Below are 21,223 nucleotides of genomic sequence, written 5' to 3'. Positions count from 1 at the left end.
ATAATAGCTATTTTAAATTTGAACAAGCTTTTATAATATATTATTGAAAAGAAACATCTCTTTTTTGGAGTGTTTTTTTTTGTTGATTTTCATGACATTGACTATTACGATGAATTTATGAATTTGGAAGTGAATGTAGACTTGTTATTGACATGCATATTATATATACTATTATTATTTTATGGGTTCATTTGTTAATGCTTTGTATGTATGTTGTAAGTGTGCTTATACAAATAAATAAAAATGAAATCCATTCAAATTTTGAAGATAATTTTAAAACTCACCATCTAACATCCGTAATCTAAGATTTCGTATCTTTATTAAGTAGTATAGAGAGTCCCCGTCTCTTAGCATGTAGTATTCCAGCGTTCTATCGCCCTCCAACCAGATACCAGAGCGTTCATCATCGGCCGACGTTAGGAAGAAACCATATTCTGTTTCAAAATATGTATTAATATTGGCACAATCATACGTGCTTGCGCAAAGCTTGGACCTTGTGTCCCCGGAAGGTACCATCATCACATATTATACCGCCATACATCAATGCTCTTAGTATTGTTATGTTTCAGTTTAAAGGTTAAGTAAGCTAGAGGAGGAACATTATATCTTAGTTTGTAAGGTTGGTGGCGCATTGACGATGTAATGGTTACCATTTCTTACAGCGCCACTGTCTATGGTGATCATTTACCATTAGGTGACCCTTGGCAAAAAAAAATAAAGGTTACTTGGTAGAGATCACTCTCCACGTCTGTCGACAAGGCCTCAAGCCAATCAATAATGAAGTGCAATGCTTTTACGTTGAATAAAGAATTTTAAAAAAAAGTTAATAATAATACCTTTATCAGGATCTATGGTGATTATTTTCTCCCGAACAATATGGTGGGCCTGTTCCACTTTGGTTGTGGTATCGAACATCAGAGTTCTGGTGACGGCGCCATCGTCCAACACTATTTTCAGCGAGATTGGCGCCATACTGTTAAATAACACTAAAGTTAATTGCTAAATTGTAAATGAATGTTTTTGTTTTTTTTTTCCATTATTTTTTTATTACAGTGTAAACAGTATAGTTTTGTAAGGCGAATCGCTCCGACAAAAAAAATTAGCGTCTCTTATTTAAGGAAAAAAATGCATTATATGATTAATTATTATTCATGTTTATTTAAGAGGAAGTTAACTTATAATGAGTGTAAGAGCGATCGTGTGATTAGGTATGTTTGTTCGGTTAAATCAAAAATAACAAAAATTGGGGGACGGTTATGAAAGGCACATGCACTGCAAGACCTGTCACCCAGTCGCCGTCTCCTTCTGCAACATAACGGTCTCACAGAAAGCTACGGATCATAGCGCATTGTTGATATGGTTCACTGGGAGAGGATCAGTATGGCAGGATCACAGGTCCGCACCACAGTGGTGCCGCATCGTCGTCGCTTTGCGTCCGATCTCACACAGGTATTTTCCAAAACTAACCTAACCGGTCATTACCCGTGTGAGTCTCGGTGACTCGTTTCGATTTTCGATTACGTGTATCCACTGGACCATATCGGCTCTTGACATACTTATTGGCAACATTTTAGGTTTTTAAGGTATTCTTTGGGCATGTACATAAAATTTCAAGGTCGAATTTATTGCTGCACGCAATTATAACATTAAAGCATAGATAGCGGATGTGCCGACAGCACATCGCCTTTTTAATTGTACTCCATATTTGGCATGACGAAATCATAACAATTTATTATTATAATACATTAATCAATCAGTCAGTACAGGGTACTCAAACAATCGTGACGTGTAGTAAATAAAAATATATTATTCCTTCGGTCTATGAGTATTGGTTAGCCTCATACCTGGATCCGTTTCTCAATAATATACGCCTCAGTATCTCAAGATAGCCTACACGCAAAAGCGGACATAGATTTATAATTACAAACACAGAGAATTATAATATATTTTCCTTATATGTTAAAACAACGCATTAGTTAGTATTTCATTAGTGAATACAGTTGCATTAATATAACTATACTATAGGTATTTATATTAATACCTATATTCTAAATATTACCGTAGATATTGCAAAATATTTGGGGAAAAACTAAAAATAAACCATCTTTTTAAGGATTCATTTTCAATGAAAAAAAAAATCAAACCTTTCGTGTAATATATATATATATATATATTACAGGAAAGGTTTGATTTATATATATATATATAAATTATTTACGATCAGTTTACTTTTAAATATAATCTTTTTATATTGTCTTTATCACACGCGGTATAATTAATCGAGAAGAAATGAGATGGACTAAATAAATAAATTGAACAGTTACCCCATGTTGACCTTACAAATGTTGCTAAGAATAACTTTCAAAGCTTCCCTTCAAAAGAAGAAAAGGCTAAAGCCTTTTCATGTCATGGTCATGTCATGGACATGAATAGGCTGTTACTTATAAAATAAAATTAATAATAATAATGTTTTCTTAATCAATTTTCGGTAAAAAATAATTAATTCAGTTAATTAATAATATTTGACATGTTTTAGACAGGGCATTTTTTTAGGAGTAGGAGGACTTCTGTATCAGAATATAAATAATGGATTGGTTTATGTACGAGTATAGTGTATGCGTAGAGGTGCAATATCCATATATAATATATTTTGACATCCATAGTCGTCTGAGTGTGTCGGATTGCAGTATGGTGCTGCAATCAGGCTCGGAGGTCAAATATTAATCATAAACGGGCACCGAGCTAACGACCGCTACTGCAGCTGTGCATACATATGGAAATAATACATATGGAAATAATATGTTTTTTACTGGTAGCGAATTGCAATGTCGGACTTTCATTTGTCGGTCATTTTACCGCCAAAATGAATTATTATAATCAAGTTAATATTTAAAGTGTTATGTGGGCTGTGATCACTCAAAATGGTTTCCAATTATGTAATAAATTATAATTATAAGTTAAAATAAAATGATTACAAATATATTACCTTATAATCCGTGGTATTCCTTTCGACTGTTGCACTACAAATGTACATTTTGTCCTGTTTGTGTGGACGTGAGTCATTTTGCGGTTCGATACGAACATTATCTCCGAGTTTATTAACATTGATATTGCAGATTCAACGTTCTGAGCTTGGTTTTATAATGTATAAATAAAACGACATTTATTTATGGTAATATAATGAAGTCCTCCTCTCTCCTCCGAAGAAACTCCTTTGAGGTAATTATTCGTTATATGTAACGCTTGAGTGAAATGTATCTGACGCGAAAATAACATTGTGTTAACAAGTGGATTACATGAATACTAATATTATATATGCGAAAGTAACTCTGAATGTCTGTTATGCTTTCACGGCCAAACCACTGGACCGATTTTGATAAAATTGGGAATGGAACACGATTGAGTAACCTTTCCCCAATAAAGGAAACCTTCCTTTATTTGGAAAGGATATAGGTTAGTTTTTTACTTGATTTCTTTCCCCCCTACAATCGTTCGTGCGAAGCCGCAGGCGAAATTTACCTATAAATCAATGTTAAGCTCATATCAAAAAGTATTCATTCATATGAGGCATATTATACTTTACAAGATTTTATACATGATAAAAGAGTTATAGTTCGTTTATTTTCATATAGACTATATTAAATAACTAAATGTAATTGTAAATAATGACTATTTATATTATATTATTATTATTATTGACACTTTATTGCACCCAAACTTAAAACTAAAAATTACAATTTTTAAACAAAAAAAAAAGTTGCATGAGGTGCAACAGGCGGCCTTATCGCTAAGCAGCGATCTTTTCCAGGCAACCTTTGGGCAGAGGATCATAATATTTATAAATGGGAAGGGTACAAGCCAGTTTACCTATACTACATACATAATACATACATACATACATATATATATATATATAAATATATATATATATATATACTATAATAAATACATAATATATATATAATAAAAATAGGATTATAGTCTATAGTCAATGATTAGTCTCCTAATCAAAGGAGACTAATCATCGACTATTGAATTATGTGTCGATTCTTTTCGGTAGCTTTACAATAAATATATTTTTGTAAAATAAAGGTATTTTAATTATTATTTTGTTAATTATGTACAGACATTTTTATAATATTTATACAAAATTAAAAAAAAAAAAACAAAATACACATTACAAATTTATAGCAAAAACCTGTTTAGCGTCTTACTCCCGCGCTTATTCCCCATCATTGATGATGTGCGGCTGATTCTGCAAATATTCGTTTTACCGCGTCGTCGCGTTCAGTCAGTTCAAGCGGTGCGCGGAGTAAAGACGTGGTTCAAGAAGTCAGCAAGTTGAGTTTTTATCGTTGAAGAAGTGAAGCCAATAGAAGCGAAGATTATTATATGAAGATAATAAATTATAAAAACAGTTCGTTTAAGAGCTATTCGTCGTTTCAAACGATGACGTCATATAATGCGGCATGCGTGGCGTGTGCGTTCTTATTGCTATGTGCGTAACGACGTACTGTTACATATGCTTTACCATCACAATTTGTTGTTATGTTATAGATAGGCGGACGTGCAAATGGGCCATCTGATGTTAAGAGATCACCCCCACATTGGCGATATAAGAAATATTAACCATTCTTTATATCGCGAATGCACCACCAACCTTGGGAACTAAGATGTTATGACCCTTGTGCCTGTAGTATTGGCTCTCTCATCCTTAAACCGGTAGAATAATTGATGAATGGGTAGTGCCTATTTAGACGGGCTGGCAAAAAGCGCCACCACCGCTTACAAAGAGGTGCTTCGATTATTAATTATAAATAAAGTTTTCAGTTAATTGAATAGTTTTGTTTAATCTGGGTTTGATAGATTAAAAAAACTATATTGATTGTATCTAACAACATCAATATTAACTGTATCTAACATCGCGGATAGATGATTTTTTTTAAATATTTTTTTCTTCAAGCCATTTGTTACTATAAAATACATACATATAGTGAAACTACAGGGATTCAAAGTAAGTTCAATAATGATTATTAAAAATCAACTAAAAAATAAAAAAAATAACCTTAATATAATTCAACTTAAAATTTTTCTAACCAGAATGACATTTCATGTTTCTTACTTTAAAATCACAGACTTTCGAACAATCATTTATCCTTTACTTATACTTAAGTGCAAGCGCGAGCGAGTATTCAAATAAATTAATACTTACTCTTTTCCACCCCAATTCCAACTTAAATACTAATATTTCATCCTGAAATGCGCTTAGAATAGAGGTGACAATTAAAGGGTTAAACTGTTATGTGTATATATATTAATTACATAAATATTATTAGCAGTAGTAGAGGGACATATCCGTTTTTTTTTATATTCGCCGGGAGGGCAAATGACTCTACTCCACCTGATGGTAAGTGGTAGTAGATTCTAAACGCGACGACGGCCAGTACAGACGGGAAAAACGTTCTGCACTAGCCGTCTTCGCCTCGCCGGCCCGCAAGATACCCCTTCATGCCTCGTTTGAAGGAACGGGTTGTAAGAGGGTGTTCCCCACACGTGAGCTGGTAAGGAATTCCATTTTTTGGAAGTGCGACAAAGAAAGGATTTGCCAAATTTCTTTGTTCGCGATGGAATTGATGTCACAGTTAGGCGGTGACATCTAGAACCAGCTCGCATGGACTTAAGAAGGAAGGGGGAAGCAGGAATTAGAAAGGATAATTCCTCAGAGCACTCGCCGTGATACAGTCGATAGAAAGCGCTCAGTGCTGCTATCTCACGACGCAATTGTAAAGGTTCAAGGGTGTTTGTGACCTTTACATCACCAATAATGCGTACGGCACGTCGCTGTAACCGGTCCAAGGCCTCCAGTAGGTACTTAGCGGAGCCATCCCAAAGGTGCGAGCAATATTCCACGCAAGACCGTACCTGTGTTTTGTACAGCAGGCACAGTTGTTGTGGCGTGAAAAAACGCCGCACCTTGTTCAGAACTCCGAGTTTCCGTGAAGCTGTTTTTATAACAGCCTCGATGTAATCCCTTGGACTAAGGTCGCAGCGAACGTCAATCCCCAGCATGGCGATTTTGCTTTGTATCACCAGCGGAGTACCATTGATATGCAAAAGAAAGAGTGTGGGAGATAGCACAGATCCCTGGGGGACCCCAGCATTCACTACATAGAATTGTGAAGCGCAACCATCAACTAAAACACGAAGGCTACGCTTGTGTAGGAAGCTGGCAATCCAGGTGCATAGCTGAGCAGGCAGACCATATGCCGGCAGCTTGGAGAGAAGACTTCTGTGCCAGACACTGTCGAAAGCCTTGGAGATATCGAGGCTGACAGCCAACGATTCTCCACGCTTGTCGATAGCTTCACCCCAGAGGTGTGTTACGTACGCTAGAAGATCACCTGTGGACCGTTTTGGTCGAAACCCGTACTGACGATCATTAATTAGACAGTGATCTTCTAGGTAATAGATCAGTTGGTTGTTTAAAATCCGTTCCATCACCTTACTAAGTACTGAGGTGATAGCTATTGGCCGATAATTTGCCGGGTCAGACTGATTCCCTTTTTTGGGAACCGCTTGCACATTAGCTCTTCTCCAAGCCTCTGGTACACATCCCGAAGAGAGAGAAAGTTGGAACAGGAGACAGCTCCGCTGCGCACTTCTTGAGCACTATGGATGGTATTCCATCGGGACCGCTAGCTTTCCGTACATCAAGTGATTGCAGCTCCGCACGCACATTACGTTGCCTAATTTTGATGTCAGGCATCGTATGGCCACATGAAGGTATTGTAGGTGGCAGCGCACTACAATCATCGATGACGGAATTATCGGCAAAGAGTTTAGCGAGGAGATCAGCTTGCTCTTGCGGACTGTGAGCTAGCGATCCGTCCGGATTTCTGTGCGGTGGCAGCGAAGGTTGGCAGAAATTGTTTTGCACAGACTTGGTCAGACGCCAGAAGCTACGGGATCCCCTAGGATTCGAAACAAGGTCATGACCAATCTGCACAATGCGCTGTGCATCCGCTCTCGTGTTTGCCTTTCTACAGGACTTGGAATTTTTATTGTAGTTTGCTTTCAGTGAGTCAATGTTAGATGCCCCGCTAATGCAGCCGTTGATCCACTTGCGATATGCCGCCTGCTTAGATGATACAGCATCGGTGCATTCTCGAGTGAACCAACGGTTACGCGTACCCCTAATGACGAGATCTGAGCTAGGAATATAGTATTCCATTTCCAACATGATCTCGTCAGCAACAGCAGCGGCACCAGTCGAAATAAATAAATTCCACGCGAACATACCTATTTATTTTATTTATTGGAAAACGCACATGTACAGTACATACATATATACATATGTACTGTTATATACATAACACTTGTGAATTTAAAACAATTAAGATATCTGATGTATGTATTGATTACAGATATACACACTGACAAGGTAAATAATAGGTGCTAATACTAGTCTAGTTGCTTGACAAAAGTCATTGTAATACTTACTTATTTCTTTATTATTTTCTAGACATGTGTCAAGCTAAGTTCAAGCTAACAGAACTGGCGAGTAGCATCGTGTGTAATATTACACGAACCATTTGGAGCCACTTTTGACCCACTCATCATCATCACTCTTTTCGCGTCCACTGCTGGACATAGGTCTCTCCAATGGCACGCCACTGAGCTCGATTTTCAGCTGTTAACCTTGCGTATATCGTCACTCCACCTAGCTGGAGGGCGCCCTACGCTACGTTTGCCAAGGCGTGGTCTCCACTCCAGAACACGTCTACTCCAACGGTCGTCGGTTCTGCGACATATGCGTCCAGCCCACTGCCATTTCAGCTCACTAATCCTTTGGGCTATGTCGATAACCTTGGTTCTCTGTCGGATTACCACATTTGGGATTCGATCCTTCAGAGAAACTCCAAGCAGAGCCCTCTCCATAGCTCGCTGAGCGACCTTAAAATGGTGGGCCAAACGTACTGTCAGTGTCCACGTCTCGGCTCCGTCGGTCATAACCGGTAAGACGCACTCGTTGAAGACTTATCTTCAAGCATTGCGGTATCCGTGACGAAAAGACTTGACCGAGTTTTCTATATGCTGCCCAGCCCAGCTGTACTCTTTTTCGTGCTTCCCTCTCGAAGTTGTTTCGACCCAACTGCAAAGTTTGCCCAGGTTACACATACTCCTAAACAACTTCGAGAGGAACTCCGTTAAGAGCTATTGGTTCCAGACTGACGTGTTCATTGAACATTGGTTCTTGGTTTTCTCCAAGTTCATCCGAAGACCAATTCGAGCAGAAGAATCAGCTAGGCTGCTTAGCATATATTGCATGTCCTGCACGGTTTCTGTCACGATGACGATATCGTCTACAAATCTCAAGTACGAAAGGTACTCGCCGTTTATGTTTATGCCCTGCCCTTCCCAGTGCAGCGTCTTGAACATATCCTCTAATGCATTAGTGAACAATTTCGGTGAAATGACATCCCCTTGTCTCACTCCTCGATGCAAGAGGATAGGGTCAGACTGCTGATTCTGTATTGACCCACTCATAATTCAAAAACTATTTCGAATATACGAATTATATATAGCCTTTGCAAGTTTTAAAGTTTTAAGTTCTCATTTCATTTTCACGAAAATTTGGCTTGTTAGTAGAAACTAGCCATCGAACATAACTCTTCCATGATTGTTTCATTAGGTACTTAAAAATAATTCGTATATGAAAACTAGCCAAGTCGGACCTTAGGCTTCAATATACTATAAGTTATAAGAAGAAATTATATTTTAAGTTGTTATAAAACATCTTATGTTGTTATAAATAAATTCCAGGACTGACCATCGAACTCGTCACCCATTTAGATCTCACTTCTTTTGTCGTTGAAGTCAACAACAAAGGCATATATCAATATTAAACTTGGCTCTTATTTCACATTTATGTTTTTGATGGGACAACTATATAACTATTGGAAATTGCATTATAATAAAACAAATAAGTAAATAATATATCTTTATTAGTGTTATTATTGTTTTAATACATCGATTGATTAAAACCTTATGGTCGGCGTGTCATAAATAAACTATGAATAAAAACAGAAAATCTAAAATAGATTACAGACTCATTTAACTAGGAGGACTCACATAACTTGGAGAACTTTATCAACTTTATTGTCCTAGTTAGCCCGTTAATATAAAACTAAGGGTATTTGGTTGATGTGGCTGAAGGATCACAGATGGGTGGTGGATTCGATTGCTTACTTTCGTCTGCGAGCCTGAAAGTAACAGAATAAATAATATGAATACAAAATTAATTGATTTATATGTCACTTTAAATAGTACACAAGCTTTTGATTTAGTAAAGTGCAATCACTTGGCTATGTATAGAGCTTATGAATCTAGATCGAAGATAGCGAGTAAAATCCGGGCAAGCTTCACTGAGTATTTGCTTTGTTTAATTATAATTAAAAGGATACCATCGTTAGGAAACCTGCATGTGCCAATGCTGAAAGCATACCTGCTGTAGAGGAACGTGGCTTTAGCTTTAAGCCTAGAAAGATCTTTTCCCAGCAGTGGGATAGTAACCGTACAGTGCAGCCTGTTAATGTCTCTCTATTGGGCTAAGGCCTCCTGTCCCTTTTATGGAGAAGGTTTGGAGCTTATTCCACCACGCTGCTCCAATGTGGGTTGATACAATACACGTGTGGCAGAATTTCAATGAAATTAGACGCATGCAGGTTTCCTCACGGTGTTTTCCTTCACCGTCAAGCACGAGACGAATTATAAACACAAATTAAGCACATGAAAATTCAGTGTTGCTTGCCTGGGTTTGAGAACCTACGATCGTCGGTTAAGATTCACGCGTTCTTACTACTAGGCCAGCAATTAAGGTAGATTTAAAGTATGCCGTTGAATTTTCGTTTTGTGTACTTACAGTTTCCTTCCTATCCTTAGTGACGCACACAGAGCGCACCCTGAAGGGGTCAACGTAAGTGCACGTGCATTCCTGGACGAGGCTCTCGTGTAACAGTCTGCCTGTGATGGACGTGGCAGCGGTTTGGATGAACTGTTTCTGCTGAGCCGGATTCAACTCGTGGAAGTTGCTGGCTGAAATCGTGTAGCCTTCCATCTGGGAGAGAAATGGGTTAATTTAATACAAATTGAGAGATTCACGTTAATTTAAGTGGCATTAAAAATATATTGGGCCTCTGAAGCTCAACAGTATATTAAATATTGGTAACGGGTATCCGTGGGATTATTGTTCTTACTCCAAGGACAAATTTCACGCTTAATAATTAGAAGGTAGTAATTGGATTATAAGTTGAAAGCAGCTATTTAAAGCCTATATATAATGGTTGAATTTGTGTTGACATCACAGTTTACTTTATCACTGATATGTATATAACATTTTTTATCAGCTCTAATGATAGTTTCTTACATCTTGAGAGAATTCAATGCATCCGTCCTCATGTCCAACCACCAGAGACGCTCTCAGAGCCTCGGTGTCCTTCTGTTTCTTGTCTCCTAGCATCAGAACTCCGGTGCTGGAGAAACCTGGAGAAGTATAATTAACGTCAATGACAGTAAAAAGAGATGTGTAACTATTGATAAACGTGCTGGTTCTTTTCGATAGAATCTAAATTCCAAACCGGTGTAGCTTTAAATTATTATTTAGTCTTGTAAAATGATTCAAAAGTGCTCGCAAGAGTCTACTTTAGTAAAGTAATGTTAGTATGCTTAAAAATATAATAATGTTTTTTTTTTTAATTTAAAGTGATCAAATAACTTTTCTAATTTAAGGTTGTACAACGAATCTAGCGTCATTTCAAACTCATCATAGTAGATTAGTTAATACTTTTGTCACTAGATGGCGGTAGTTGTATTTTGATTCGCGCTAACGAAGTGACATTGAGAATTACTTAAATATAATCGACACAGATGTTACGGTATCAAGTCTTAGGGACCTTGGTAGTTGCATAATAGTGCTTCCACACCTGCTGGGACTTTATTTGATTGCTTCTTAGGAAATTAATCTTATCTAGCTACGATTGCTAATTGCTACTTCCACTTCGTGGGATAGTTTCCTGGCGTCGTATATAGAGGTGTACTCGTCTACTTGTAATACCGTGTAACCTTACTTACATTACAACAATAAACCGTACTACGCGGACATTGGGAGTTGTTTTTCTCGTCGAGAGTTTTCTACCACAAATCACGACACTACAAGTACAAGTTTTATTTTTTAAAAACGTACCGACGACTTGGTTAACTTGCTTGCCTCCTCCAATCTTGAGATCAGGTGTATTGGCGATGAGTGAGTGAGTAAGTCCAATGTTCTTGAACATTTCTTTGTACACTAATGAGCGGAATGTGCTTATCTGAAATAGAACATATTTGTCAGGTATCTAATCAAAAATATTATCAATCAAAAGACAATTTAATAGTTATTAGTGTGACATATATTTCTAACTTTGACTAGATCGAGTATCGTAAATACTTACGAAGAAAGCTTGCGGCACGCATCTGTTGCCAATTGAGCTGATGTAGTGCTTGACTGCGCCTGGTCTCAACGGCAGGTCAAAGATGGACTGGTAAGTGAACATCACGTTGTGGAGACCTAATGTTTTCAGAACAATAACATAAATTATTGAATGGAATTTAAAAATGTATTATAATAAATAAGCTTAATGTTGATATAATAAATTAAATATAATTTGAGAGAAAAAGCTGATAATAGGTGATGTTGTCCTCTAGGTTTATTTCTTAGGTGCAGGACATAAACCAGTGCACAGCGTATGCAAACACAGATGCACTCTATCCATATATATCTATCTCTCAATTGGGCAGTAAATCCAACATAATTTAAAGGGTTCAAGAGCAGGACGGCGTTAAGTGCGTGATATTTTTTTATATAATAATAAAAAAATTTTGTTATAATAAGGTAATAATAGTTTTAGAAATAAGACCGATAACTTACCGAGCTGAGTCTTGAGGGTGTTTAATATTTTCACGATATGTTGTTCGTAGGTGTTGACTTGGGGATTGCGGAAGTCGATTTCGTCGATTGTGTTGTAACGGCTAGCGTCATCAAACTGCACCTTAGCGCTCTTAAGCCTCACTGTATGACAAAGGAAGCTGGCGTTATTACGAAGTTACCTTTCATAAAAACTGTAGTCATTAATATTACTGATACTAATATGGTGTTATTAAACTTTATTTTAATTAAAATTGACCTTGACTTTGGATTAACAGTACTAAAAAATTTCAAGTATAACAACTCGTTGATTTAATTGGTAACAAAGACTCGTTCTTTTTTCGCCCAGAGATTTTAAGCAGAAATTCTACGAGTATTCTTGCCACCATTCCATTCGGCTCAACATTTTTTATTTAAGAGCTCAGTGTAAATAAATCGGTTTTAAATATATATATTTTTGACAATATATTTTACATTTATTTTATTTTTATTTTATTTTATTTATTTGGGAAACATACAGCATAATATAATACATAAAATTTAGTAACAAAATAAATTTCACTTAAGCCAACAAAGTTTCCACTTATACAAACAAACATGGAGTGAACCTAACGATAACAAGTTATTTAACAATTTATTAAGATATATGAATAAAGTATTAAAAATAATTTAAAACAGAAAAAAAAAAACGATAAGTATATTACTGACAAATACAGTTTTTTAGAGCTTCTTTGAACTTAAATAAATTTTCGTTAAATATATCTATACTAGTGTAGCGTTTATTATGATTGTCACATGCTCTTACTAAAAAGCGATTTTTAGCATAGTTCGTTCTACACATTGGGACATAAAAGGTATGTTTTGAACGGGCAATGGAATGTGAGCACTTGATATAAATGTTGTTGACTAAGTACATTGAATCGACAAAATTATTTACAATTTTGTAAAGAAAAACCTGATCTTTGCATTCCCTGCGTTTCATTATTTACTATAAATTATAAGAATTTAACAATAATATGAGAGATACGAGAGTACAATTGCCTTTTGTACATTAATGTTTGTGTTTATAACAGATGTTTCTGTAACTATTTTGGTGTACAATAAAGCATATTCTATTTTAGAAGACTCAAGACAAACCTGGAATTTTGCTAACGGTAATAATTTGCCTGTGTACGTACGGTCAGTGTCGTAGAGGATGGGGTACGGGAATTTGGAGGTGATGCCAACCAGGAACACTTTGACGTCGGTGATGCGTTTGGCCTTCAATAAGTCGATCAGCTGAGATACCAGCGGCACGACTATATCCTTGTAGTTCTTCTCGTTATCCTGCGTTAAGATATTTATATATCAATCACTATTAATATTTACATATATAATTTGAAGGAATTTACAACCAAAATTTATTAAATATTCAAGTTTATATCTACATTCCGTATTTGAAAACAAATAATTTCATTTCGTAGACTGATTAAAAACTGTTTTCGTGTGAATAAAATATATACACTAATAATTTTTTAATTGTTAGTTGAATTTCCGGGAAAATATACCCTGCCAGCATCGAAGCAGGGGGTATATGACCACGGAGATTAACGAACTGCTACTTCAAAAGTACTCACAGCGGTGACTTCGACGGACACGATGATGTCGGCCTGCTTGCCGGGCAGCTTGACCTCGTAGATGTCGCCGACCTCGCGCGGCGCGTCGGTGTCGGCGCAGCGCACGCACTGTGGCGGCAACACGGCGGGCAGCGCGCCCGACAGCGCCAGCGCCGCGTACCCGCGCGCCAGGTCGCACGCCGCCTGCAGCGCCGCCGCGTCCGAGCCCGAGCACGCGTGGATGCACGCTTGTCTGAGGAACACAAGAACAAATATTATTGGTGACGATTTTTTTTCCCCACTGAATAAGATATTTTAAACAGACTTCTCAATAACGAAGTTGGTAGTCCCGTCGAACAAAATCTTACCTGAACGGCAGCATGTCGAGGAACAGAGACAGTGGCCTAAGCGGTGAGGTGCCTCCGAAGACTGTTTCGCATGCAGGTGGCAGTGCCTGGTGCATCTGGTGATGGGAGTGTTCCGGACTCTTGACCTGAGGGCAGCTACTGGCCAGCCTGTACGCGTTTCCGAAATCGCTCTCCGATGCTGTTATCTGTTAGAATTAAATATTATATTTTTTTATATTATGTTGTTATTGTTGAAAAATGTTCACCGATTATTTATTTCTCGTTAATTAGCGTCCAAACTATTTCAATAATTTAAAGACGATACATTTTTTTATCAACAAGAGTAATGATATCAGTAATTAAATATTGCGACATACCTTTCCGTTGGGCATTCTGAAATCGTCGTAAGGTTCATTGTTGCCGTCTCCAAGAAGACCACGGAGCTTGCCGAGGTAGAAGCCAGACACTTCAACGTAGCACACCTATTAATCAAATTTATTATATAAAATATTTATATATGTTATGGTATATTATAACATGATTTATTTATATATTTTTTCATTCTAATCCGATTCAAAATCTATAACCTCGCCTTAGCCTTCTTAATGGAATAAAATAAACCTACAATCGAAATTTTAGATACATATAACATTGATACATCTCATAATATACTAACATACAACTAACTGTATAGGCTCATGATCACTTACCTCAAGTTTGGACGTACAGTAGGCCATGAGTCCGTAAAGCGATCCGAGTCCAACACGACCGTTGGCCTGACGGAACGCAAACACGTCCTTTTCGATAACCGGGTAACCATGAGCACCGCCATTGAGAGCAACCTGTAAGTAAAATTAAGTTTTAATAATAATGCTACAATTGATCTATTCTCTATTTATATATAAGCTGAAGGCTTATATATTGTTTAGTTTGCTTTAACACAATAAGTTAATATAAGTTTTTGCAATCATTGGGCCGATTGAAATATTGGTTGCGTTCAACTATGTATATTGAGTAATGTGAATATCTGATATACCAACCTGTCCGTTCTCTTTCAGCTCAATCGTGACACCACTCTTGTCTTCTAGGATAAGAGACTTAGGACTGCCGTTGGCGAGTTGCATCATGAGTGTGAAGTTTCGGTCGACGTGATCGTGCACGAGCACATAGCGGCACGTGCCGGGGAAGGTGAGGTGGCGACCGTCGAATGTAAAGATGTGCTGACCGTTCACGATAACGGCTCTCACTACAAGAAATTACTTAATGTTATAGAAGAAATCTACGTCAAACTAGAATTAGTTTTCGTGAATTATTTTGTTGGATAATTTATATAAGTTCTACATATATAATTTAATTTACATTGATATACACTTAAAAAAAAATCTAAAAATTATAAGCTCTTCCAAAACCTCTTCAAAGTTACAAGATTAATGATTTCTTTGTGGGAAGACCAAAATGTATGGAAATACCATCTGTATTCAATTTATCACGTGATGAACAATTAACGTAATATATTTAATAATCGATGATTATAATTATCGAATGGATCATTCATTCATTCCCTAGACTCCATTTTCTCTAAACTTTTTAGACAATCTACTCACATTTAGCGGGTATTTCGTCGAGAGGGTTGAAGCTGCGTGGTCTGTAGGTCTTAAATAGAGTCAATGGATCAGGGAAGTCTCCGTGGATCAACTGAGTAATAAAGCTCCATGCTGCAGATCCTCTAAGCGATGGGATTGAAATTGGCGTCAGTCCAGGTAATCTAGCCTGTTGAATATAAAAATAGATTTAATTAAATAATGAAAGAATTGATTAGTCTCATTAAAAAACGCGATATATACATTTCTTCGAAATTTAGTATTCAAATGTTTTTATAAAATTATTTAACGGCTTGTTAATATCCCAGTGATAAGCAAAGGCTTCTTTGGCTTTGACGATTAAGTTTTGAGCTTATTTTACATCGTGTTCTAATGCAGTTGTTTTCTTAACGTTGGTCCTTGGCAGGGCTTAAAACTGCAATATTTGGTTTATATTTACATGCTTAACTAGTGGGCTGTTTTTTAGAAACGCATTGGTAGAAATAAAGTCGCAGTGGAAACTTTAAGAAAAGTGTCCAGGCTCCTGGGAAGGGGGGCTGCGTTATGTAGGATTCAGTCACGGTATATAACATATCGAGCCGGATATTTTATGTGTGTCAAATTACTTACATCGGTGATAACAGGGTAAGTCAGACCAAACTGTCCAAGGTGTGTGCGGACAAATTGCACCATTGACGTCACAGCTGAAATCAACTTCTCGTAAACAATCTTCAATTCAGCCTTTTCATCGCATTTCTCTTGACGGATTTTCTGTTAAAGAATAAAAAAGAATTATTACTTTTATATAATTATGTAAAGCTGTAACGATGACAACTTATAAATAATATGTCTTTAATATTTTGTTTCTAATGATTTTTTTAGTATACAATACTAATATTTATATAACATTCTGGTATTTTCCATAAATAAATTTCATTTTGTTTTATTTATAATTTACCTTATTCATGTAGTTAGTGAGTGCATCCAAGAATTGCTTGCATTCTTCTGTCGGCAGCACGGAGCGGACTGCACGCGTCGCTTCCTGCACCAATGTCATGAACTGCTCGGGAACCGCCAGCTCTTGCCACTTTGGGTTGTGAATGAGTCATTAGTCAATTTCTAAACTAATTGGATATGAGTAAAATAATTGCTATTTCTTCTTAATATGCTATAAATATTTTTAGGCCACAGGGCCATCTCGGCTTTTTTTCTCGATCAAATTAGGTGATTATAGGCAAAGGAATTGATAACATTGTAAGTTATATTTAATCAAAACTTTGCAAGTACTCAAGTAAAATAACTGTCAGTAAATATCTCTTAATGTCTAAAGCATATGAAACTGAGTTTTCCAGTACTACTGCTTGCCTGGAAATTTGAGCCCGCAATCTTAGGTTAAGATTGAAACGTAGAACAAGTACTTGCAATATCTTTAGTGGTTGAATAAAATAAATGTTTAAATTTTACCTTCTCCTTAATAAGTGTGATGATTGGCATTTCCTTGATCTGTGTCGTCAAGTCCGTGAAGAATTGCGCAGACTTGGCACGCCATTCCTTGAGTTGAGCTACTACGATGCGCGTTAAGTCTGAAGCAATAATAATAATATTAATAATAAGGGAAAGTTGATAATGAAATCATCATAGTAGGTAAAAATATTAAATTTTGTTTATTTAAGGTAACTTTACCCAAATAAAAAGAATTTTGATAAAATCGTTATGGATTTTAGAGATAATAATATTTATTATTTCTATTCGTAATATTTACGGAAAGGAGAATATTTTTATAAACTAAAGAGTTATTATATTTGATTATGGTATTGAATTTAGATTGTACCTTTAAAGATCTCGGTGAATACTTCAGCCAGCTCTTGTATTTCAGGCTTATGGCGTTCGAAGAAGTCGAGAATGATAGCGGAGAAGTGAGCAGCTGCGTCTATGAGGCCATCCGTGTATTCACGCACAATTGCGCTAATGTTTTCCCACATCTGTTTGAATTGGGGCTCCAACTACGAATGCAAGTATTGAATTAAGTTTATAGAAAACAATTATTTTCAATTTTATAAAATAATAAAAAAACACTGAAGCCATAAACAAAAAAAAATAGTAGAAATAATGTGATTGAGAAATAATATATAAGACACAAATGTTTTCGAAAATAATTTCTTCGTCACTTATTTTTCCTTATGTACGAAATGGATTGACGTCAACAGAATCTATCGTGGGTGGTATTAAATTTAATTATCGTATCTGCATACTTTAAGAAGATACTTATAATTAAATCAAAATATATAGTTACATACCTGTTTCTCGTACATGTCTACGACCTTCTTGGAGAAGTCAGTGATGGTTTCAACGATCTGGTCAGCGAGTGGCTTGAACACATTGATAATATCGTCGATCATCTTAGCGAAGATTTTGACGAGAGTGTGTCTGGAAATTTAAAATAAGAATTTAATTTGTAATTAAAGACGTCCTTATCTAGGTTTGTTGCAGATAATTTAAATAATTTTACTAGTGTTTGCAATTAGTGGACGAATAAAGAAGTGGAATCAATACAGTTACAACATGTTATGTTTATGCATAAATATTTTAAATGCGAAAGTAACTCTGTCTGTTTGTCATGCTTGCACGGCTAAGCCATTGAACTAACTTTAATGAAATTTAGTAGGAAGTCACTTAACAGGCGGGTGAAGCCGGTGGAAAAAACTGCCCATTTGTATTATTGTCTATAATATATAAATATTGAGGTATTGACTTACAAAGATTCAGAAATCTCCTTCAAAGACTTGTCGTTCGAAATTTCATTGATGAGTTTTTCAAGGTCCTCTTTGTACGCTTGTTCCACTTTCTTGTAGGTAGGCTCGACGCGCTTGAGAATTTGTTTGAAGTCCGCACTTGTTTTTTCACCGAGCTCCTTGATACGGGTTTGTAGCGTGCTTATGTCCTTCCTTAGTGCGTTCTGAAAATTAATGGTGACTTGTTTCATTGTTAATTCTTACAGGTCAAACGCGAGTCTTCGATCATTGGACCATTATTTTTCACAAAGTATAGCCTTATATTTAAAAAAGATAAGCGTAAGACAAATGTTATCTCTTCAATTCCAAAGTGCAACGGGTTACGACCGGAGAGAGATCAGGCGCAGGATAAATGGCTTTAAATGTACACCGATACGCATCATGATTTCCTAGCTCTTAGCTACGTCCAAGAACATTTTACCGCAAAAACATAATATAAAGCATATCGACCTGACCCAGGATTTAAACACAAGACCACACGATCAATGTCGTGCATAGTTATGTAAACAAATCAAAGATTGATAGTCAAAAATAAATTAAGTTAATAACAGGCAGTCTTACCACGAAGTAATTGAAGTTATCCTTCGATAGACCGTAGTCACTCTTAATGACGTTATTTTCAAGGAAAATAGCTCCGTGTCCAATATTTTTCTTTTGACCAGCGAGGGCAATGTCGACTGTTATATCAACACGCTTCTCCGGGATGAGGTGACCGACGATAGATAGCTTACGTTCGGATTCATCTGAAGCAAAGAAATACAGGAGAGATCGTTAGCCATTAGTGTAGAAATAGTGGGTAATACTAATATGATAATTATAAATAAATGATGTTTTAGTGTTGTTTATAGTATTTAAAATAAAATAATTGTAACAATCAAACTCCAATCGTCTAGAATTCCATAGGAAAATAAGTTTGCCACGAATTCAACGTTCAACGTAACGTGGACTATCATCAGATTTCTTCTCGTATAAATTAAAATTCAAGCAGTTCTAATAACTTTCAATATACACGACATTCTTTGTGTTAAGTACGACTAAAACGCCGAAAATAATTTGGTTGAACCCAAATGATATTAAAAAAAATGGTCTTAATGGGAACTGTTGAATTATAGCAATAATATTATATTTGTCTCCATTCGTCTGTTTTCTCGCTGTCTTTAGATATTAATATCGTGAAGTATCTATAGGATTCTCACCACTGTAGCCAGTTGTGAACTCGTAGTACTGGTAATCCTTGACAACACCGTATACTTGGACAGGTTTGCCCTGGAGTAAGCTAAATTTCAGGTCTCCTTGTTGGAGGTTATCCTTCATAGTCGCTGATCCTTCCAAGTCGATGACTCTAACAACTGGGGTGTCGATCTATATGGAATAAATATTTTAGTATATTATGTTGCAAAGGAGCGGACAAAAACGTATTCGTGTATTGAATGTGTTTACTAACCAGTAACTTGATGTGCACAGGGTTGACTTCCAAGAAGAATTTGGATTCGCGATCCTAAAAGAATACAAATATTAACAAATTTTTTTTTTTTTGTTAGTTTATTAAAATCAAATATATTTTAATTTGTGCAAAAATAAATTAAAATAACAGTTAACAGTGCCTACTTTTGATAACCAAGCTTCGGGCTTAAGTGGAGGTTTTATTGACAGAAAAACTCAATTAATTCAAATGTATTTATTGTACATACCTTTCCAAGACAAGAGTGTGACATGACGCTGGTAGTTTCTATCTTGATAGTGTTGCTGTTGGGTCTCTTCATCGATCCGTGGAACTTAAGGAGCGCTTCCTATTACGAGAAAACGGTTCGATATATAACCCTTTGATTGATGAAATTATCAAAGCTATAAAATATTAAAATATTGTATTCGTTAAGACTATTATTGTTTCAAGATTATGAAAACAAAATTATATCATTGTATTTTTGACTATTTTTAATTTCATTAAAGTAATGTATTATTATCATCCAATACCAAGTTATACAACCATGCAGAATGCATTGATTGCACTGATGTTGTATAAGCGGCCGATCAATATTTTCAAATAGAACTAACCTTTCCAATCTTAGGGTGGCTGAAACCGATCAATGCGGAGGCTTCTCCTTGCTGCTCATTTGCAGAAGCATCAAAGTTGAATCTGACGCCAGTCTTTGTCTGGGGGCGGTTCTTATCAGGGAACATATTGATTTCACCACGAATTGGGAATGGTAGAGTTTTGTCGGTTGGGTACTGAACTAGAGATTCTACGGCGATAACTCGTTGTGGGAACGTGAGCACGATACCCGCTGGGAATTCTGGGGGAAATTGTGAGAATTAAATGATAATGTATCTTGTACACTTAAAACTAAGTATATAATATAATTTAAAGACATGCGCATTTAATTTAAATATCGAATTTGGTAAATTGTGATGTATACATTTTAGGTTGAAATACATTTGGAAAGTTTGGATTGATGGCAATACTTACTGCCGTGCTCTGGCTGGCTGTACACGTGGAAGTGGATCTTCTCGTTCTCTCGGTTAACGTGCAAGTTCATGTCGTATTGAGGGAAGTTCTTATCAGAAAATTCATTCGCGATTTGCAGACCGAATTCCGTAGCAAGACCAAGTTTGCGAAGATCTAGACCCATGTTAAATTGGTGCTGCAATACTCCGGGTTCTAGAAGCGAATGTAATATTAGTATAAGTTTGATTTAACTCATTGTAGCGGCTTAAGAATGTACTATGTCATCACTTATGAATTTTTAACATAATCGAGAAAGCTAATTCGGTATCTTCATACATAAACATGTTTGCTAAAAGTTTTTTTATAAAAGGAATTATAATTGAAATATAATGGGCATTATCAAAGGATATAATATCGAATCCAATATTTTAAGTTATGATGACGAAATAAAATTAAGAGATGATCTAGTGTTTTTCCAGGATTTTGAAATGTTTTGATATT

The 21,223-nt window shown here is 36.2% G+C and overlaps 2 protein-coding genes across 4 annotated transcripts in view; both read right to left on the bottom strand.

Moving 5' to 3' along the window:
• The window catches only part of LOC126777961 (talin-1-like), a 50,157-nt gene extending 47,150 nt beyond the window's left edge, over positions 1 to 3,007 (bottom strand). For all 3 annotated transcript variants that reach the window (XM_050501283.1, XM_050501284.1, XM_050501285.1), the window contains exons 1-3: positions 2,987 to 3,007; positions 837 to 973; positions 285 to 434 (exon numbers count right to left, since the gene is read on the bottom strand). In XM_050501283.1, coding sequence (XP_050357240.1) covers positions 285 to 434; positions 837 to 972 — 286 coding nt within the window. In that variant the 5' untranslated portion in view covers position 973; positions 2,987 to 3,007. The remainder of the gene's footprint in view (positions 1 to 284; positions 435 to 836; positions 974 to 2,986) is intronic.
• A 5,981-nt stretch (positions 3,008 to 8,988) lies between these two features.
• The window catches only part of LOC126777962 (apolipophorins), a 35,408-nt gene continuing 23,173 nt past the window's right edge, over positions 8,989 to 21,223 (bottom strand). Inside the window, exons 35-59 of the mRNA XM_050501286.1 lie at positions 20,744 to 20,935; positions 20,332 to 20,570; positions 19,968 to 20,066; positions 19,721 to 19,774; positions 19,473 to 19,638; positions 18,838 to 19,019; positions 18,241 to 18,440; positions 17,782 to 17,911; positions 17,316 to 17,487; positions 16,949 to 17,067; positions 16,443 to 16,571; positions 16,115 to 16,255; positions 15,509 to 15,674; positions 14,945 to 15,150; positions 14,615 to 14,746; positions 14,282 to 14,386; positions 13,926 to 14,110; positions 13,579 to 13,810; positions 13,141 to 13,288; positions 11,966 to 12,106; positions 11,490 to 11,605; positions 11,243 to 11,366; positions 10,427 to 10,542; positions 9,923 to 10,117; positions 8,989 to 9,263 (exon numbers count right to left, since the gene is read on the bottom strand). Of these exons, the coding sequence (XP_050357243.1) occupies positions 9,246 to 9,263; positions 9,923 to 10,117; positions 10,427 to 10,542; positions 11,243 to 11,366; positions 11,490 to 11,605; positions 11,966 to 12,106; positions 13,141 to 13,288; positions 13,579 to 13,810; positions 13,926 to 14,110; positions 14,282 to 14,386; positions 14,615 to 14,746; positions 14,945 to 15,150; positions 15,509 to 15,674; positions 16,115 to 16,255; positions 16,443 to 16,571; positions 16,949 to 17,067; positions 17,316 to 17,487; positions 17,782 to 17,911; positions 18,241 to 18,440; positions 18,838 to 19,019; positions 19,473 to 19,638; positions 19,721 to 19,774; positions 19,968 to 20,066; positions 20,332 to 20,570; positions 20,744 to 20,935 (3,707 nt within the window). The 3' untranslated portion in view covers positions 8,989 to 9,245. The remainder of the gene's footprint in view (positions 9,264 to 9,922; positions 10,118 to 10,426; positions 10,543 to 11,242; positions 11,367 to 11,489; positions 11,606 to 11,965; positions 12,107 to 13,140; positions 13,289 to 13,578; positions 13,811 to 13,925; positions 14,111 to 14,281; positions 14,387 to 14,614; positions 14,747 to 14,944; positions 15,151 to 15,508; positions 15,675 to 16,114; positions 16,256 to 16,442; positions 16,572 to 16,948; positions 17,068 to 17,315; positions 17,488 to 17,781; positions 17,912 to 18,240; positions 18,441 to 18,837; positions 19,020 to 19,472; positions 19,639 to 19,720; positions 19,775 to 19,967; positions 20,067 to 20,331; positions 20,571 to 20,743; positions 20,936 to 21,223) is intronic.

This window comes from Nymphalis io, chromosome 24 (genome assembly GCF_905147045.1).
Source record: "Nymphalis io chromosome 24, ilAglIoxx1.1, whole genome shotgun sequence".
NCBI lineage: Eukaryota > Metazoa > Arthropoda > Insecta > Lepidoptera > Nymphalidae > Nymphalis > Nymphalis io.
The sequence above is the reverse complement of the archived record's forward strand: the minus strand, read 5'-3'. Positions and strand labels throughout refer to the sequence as shown.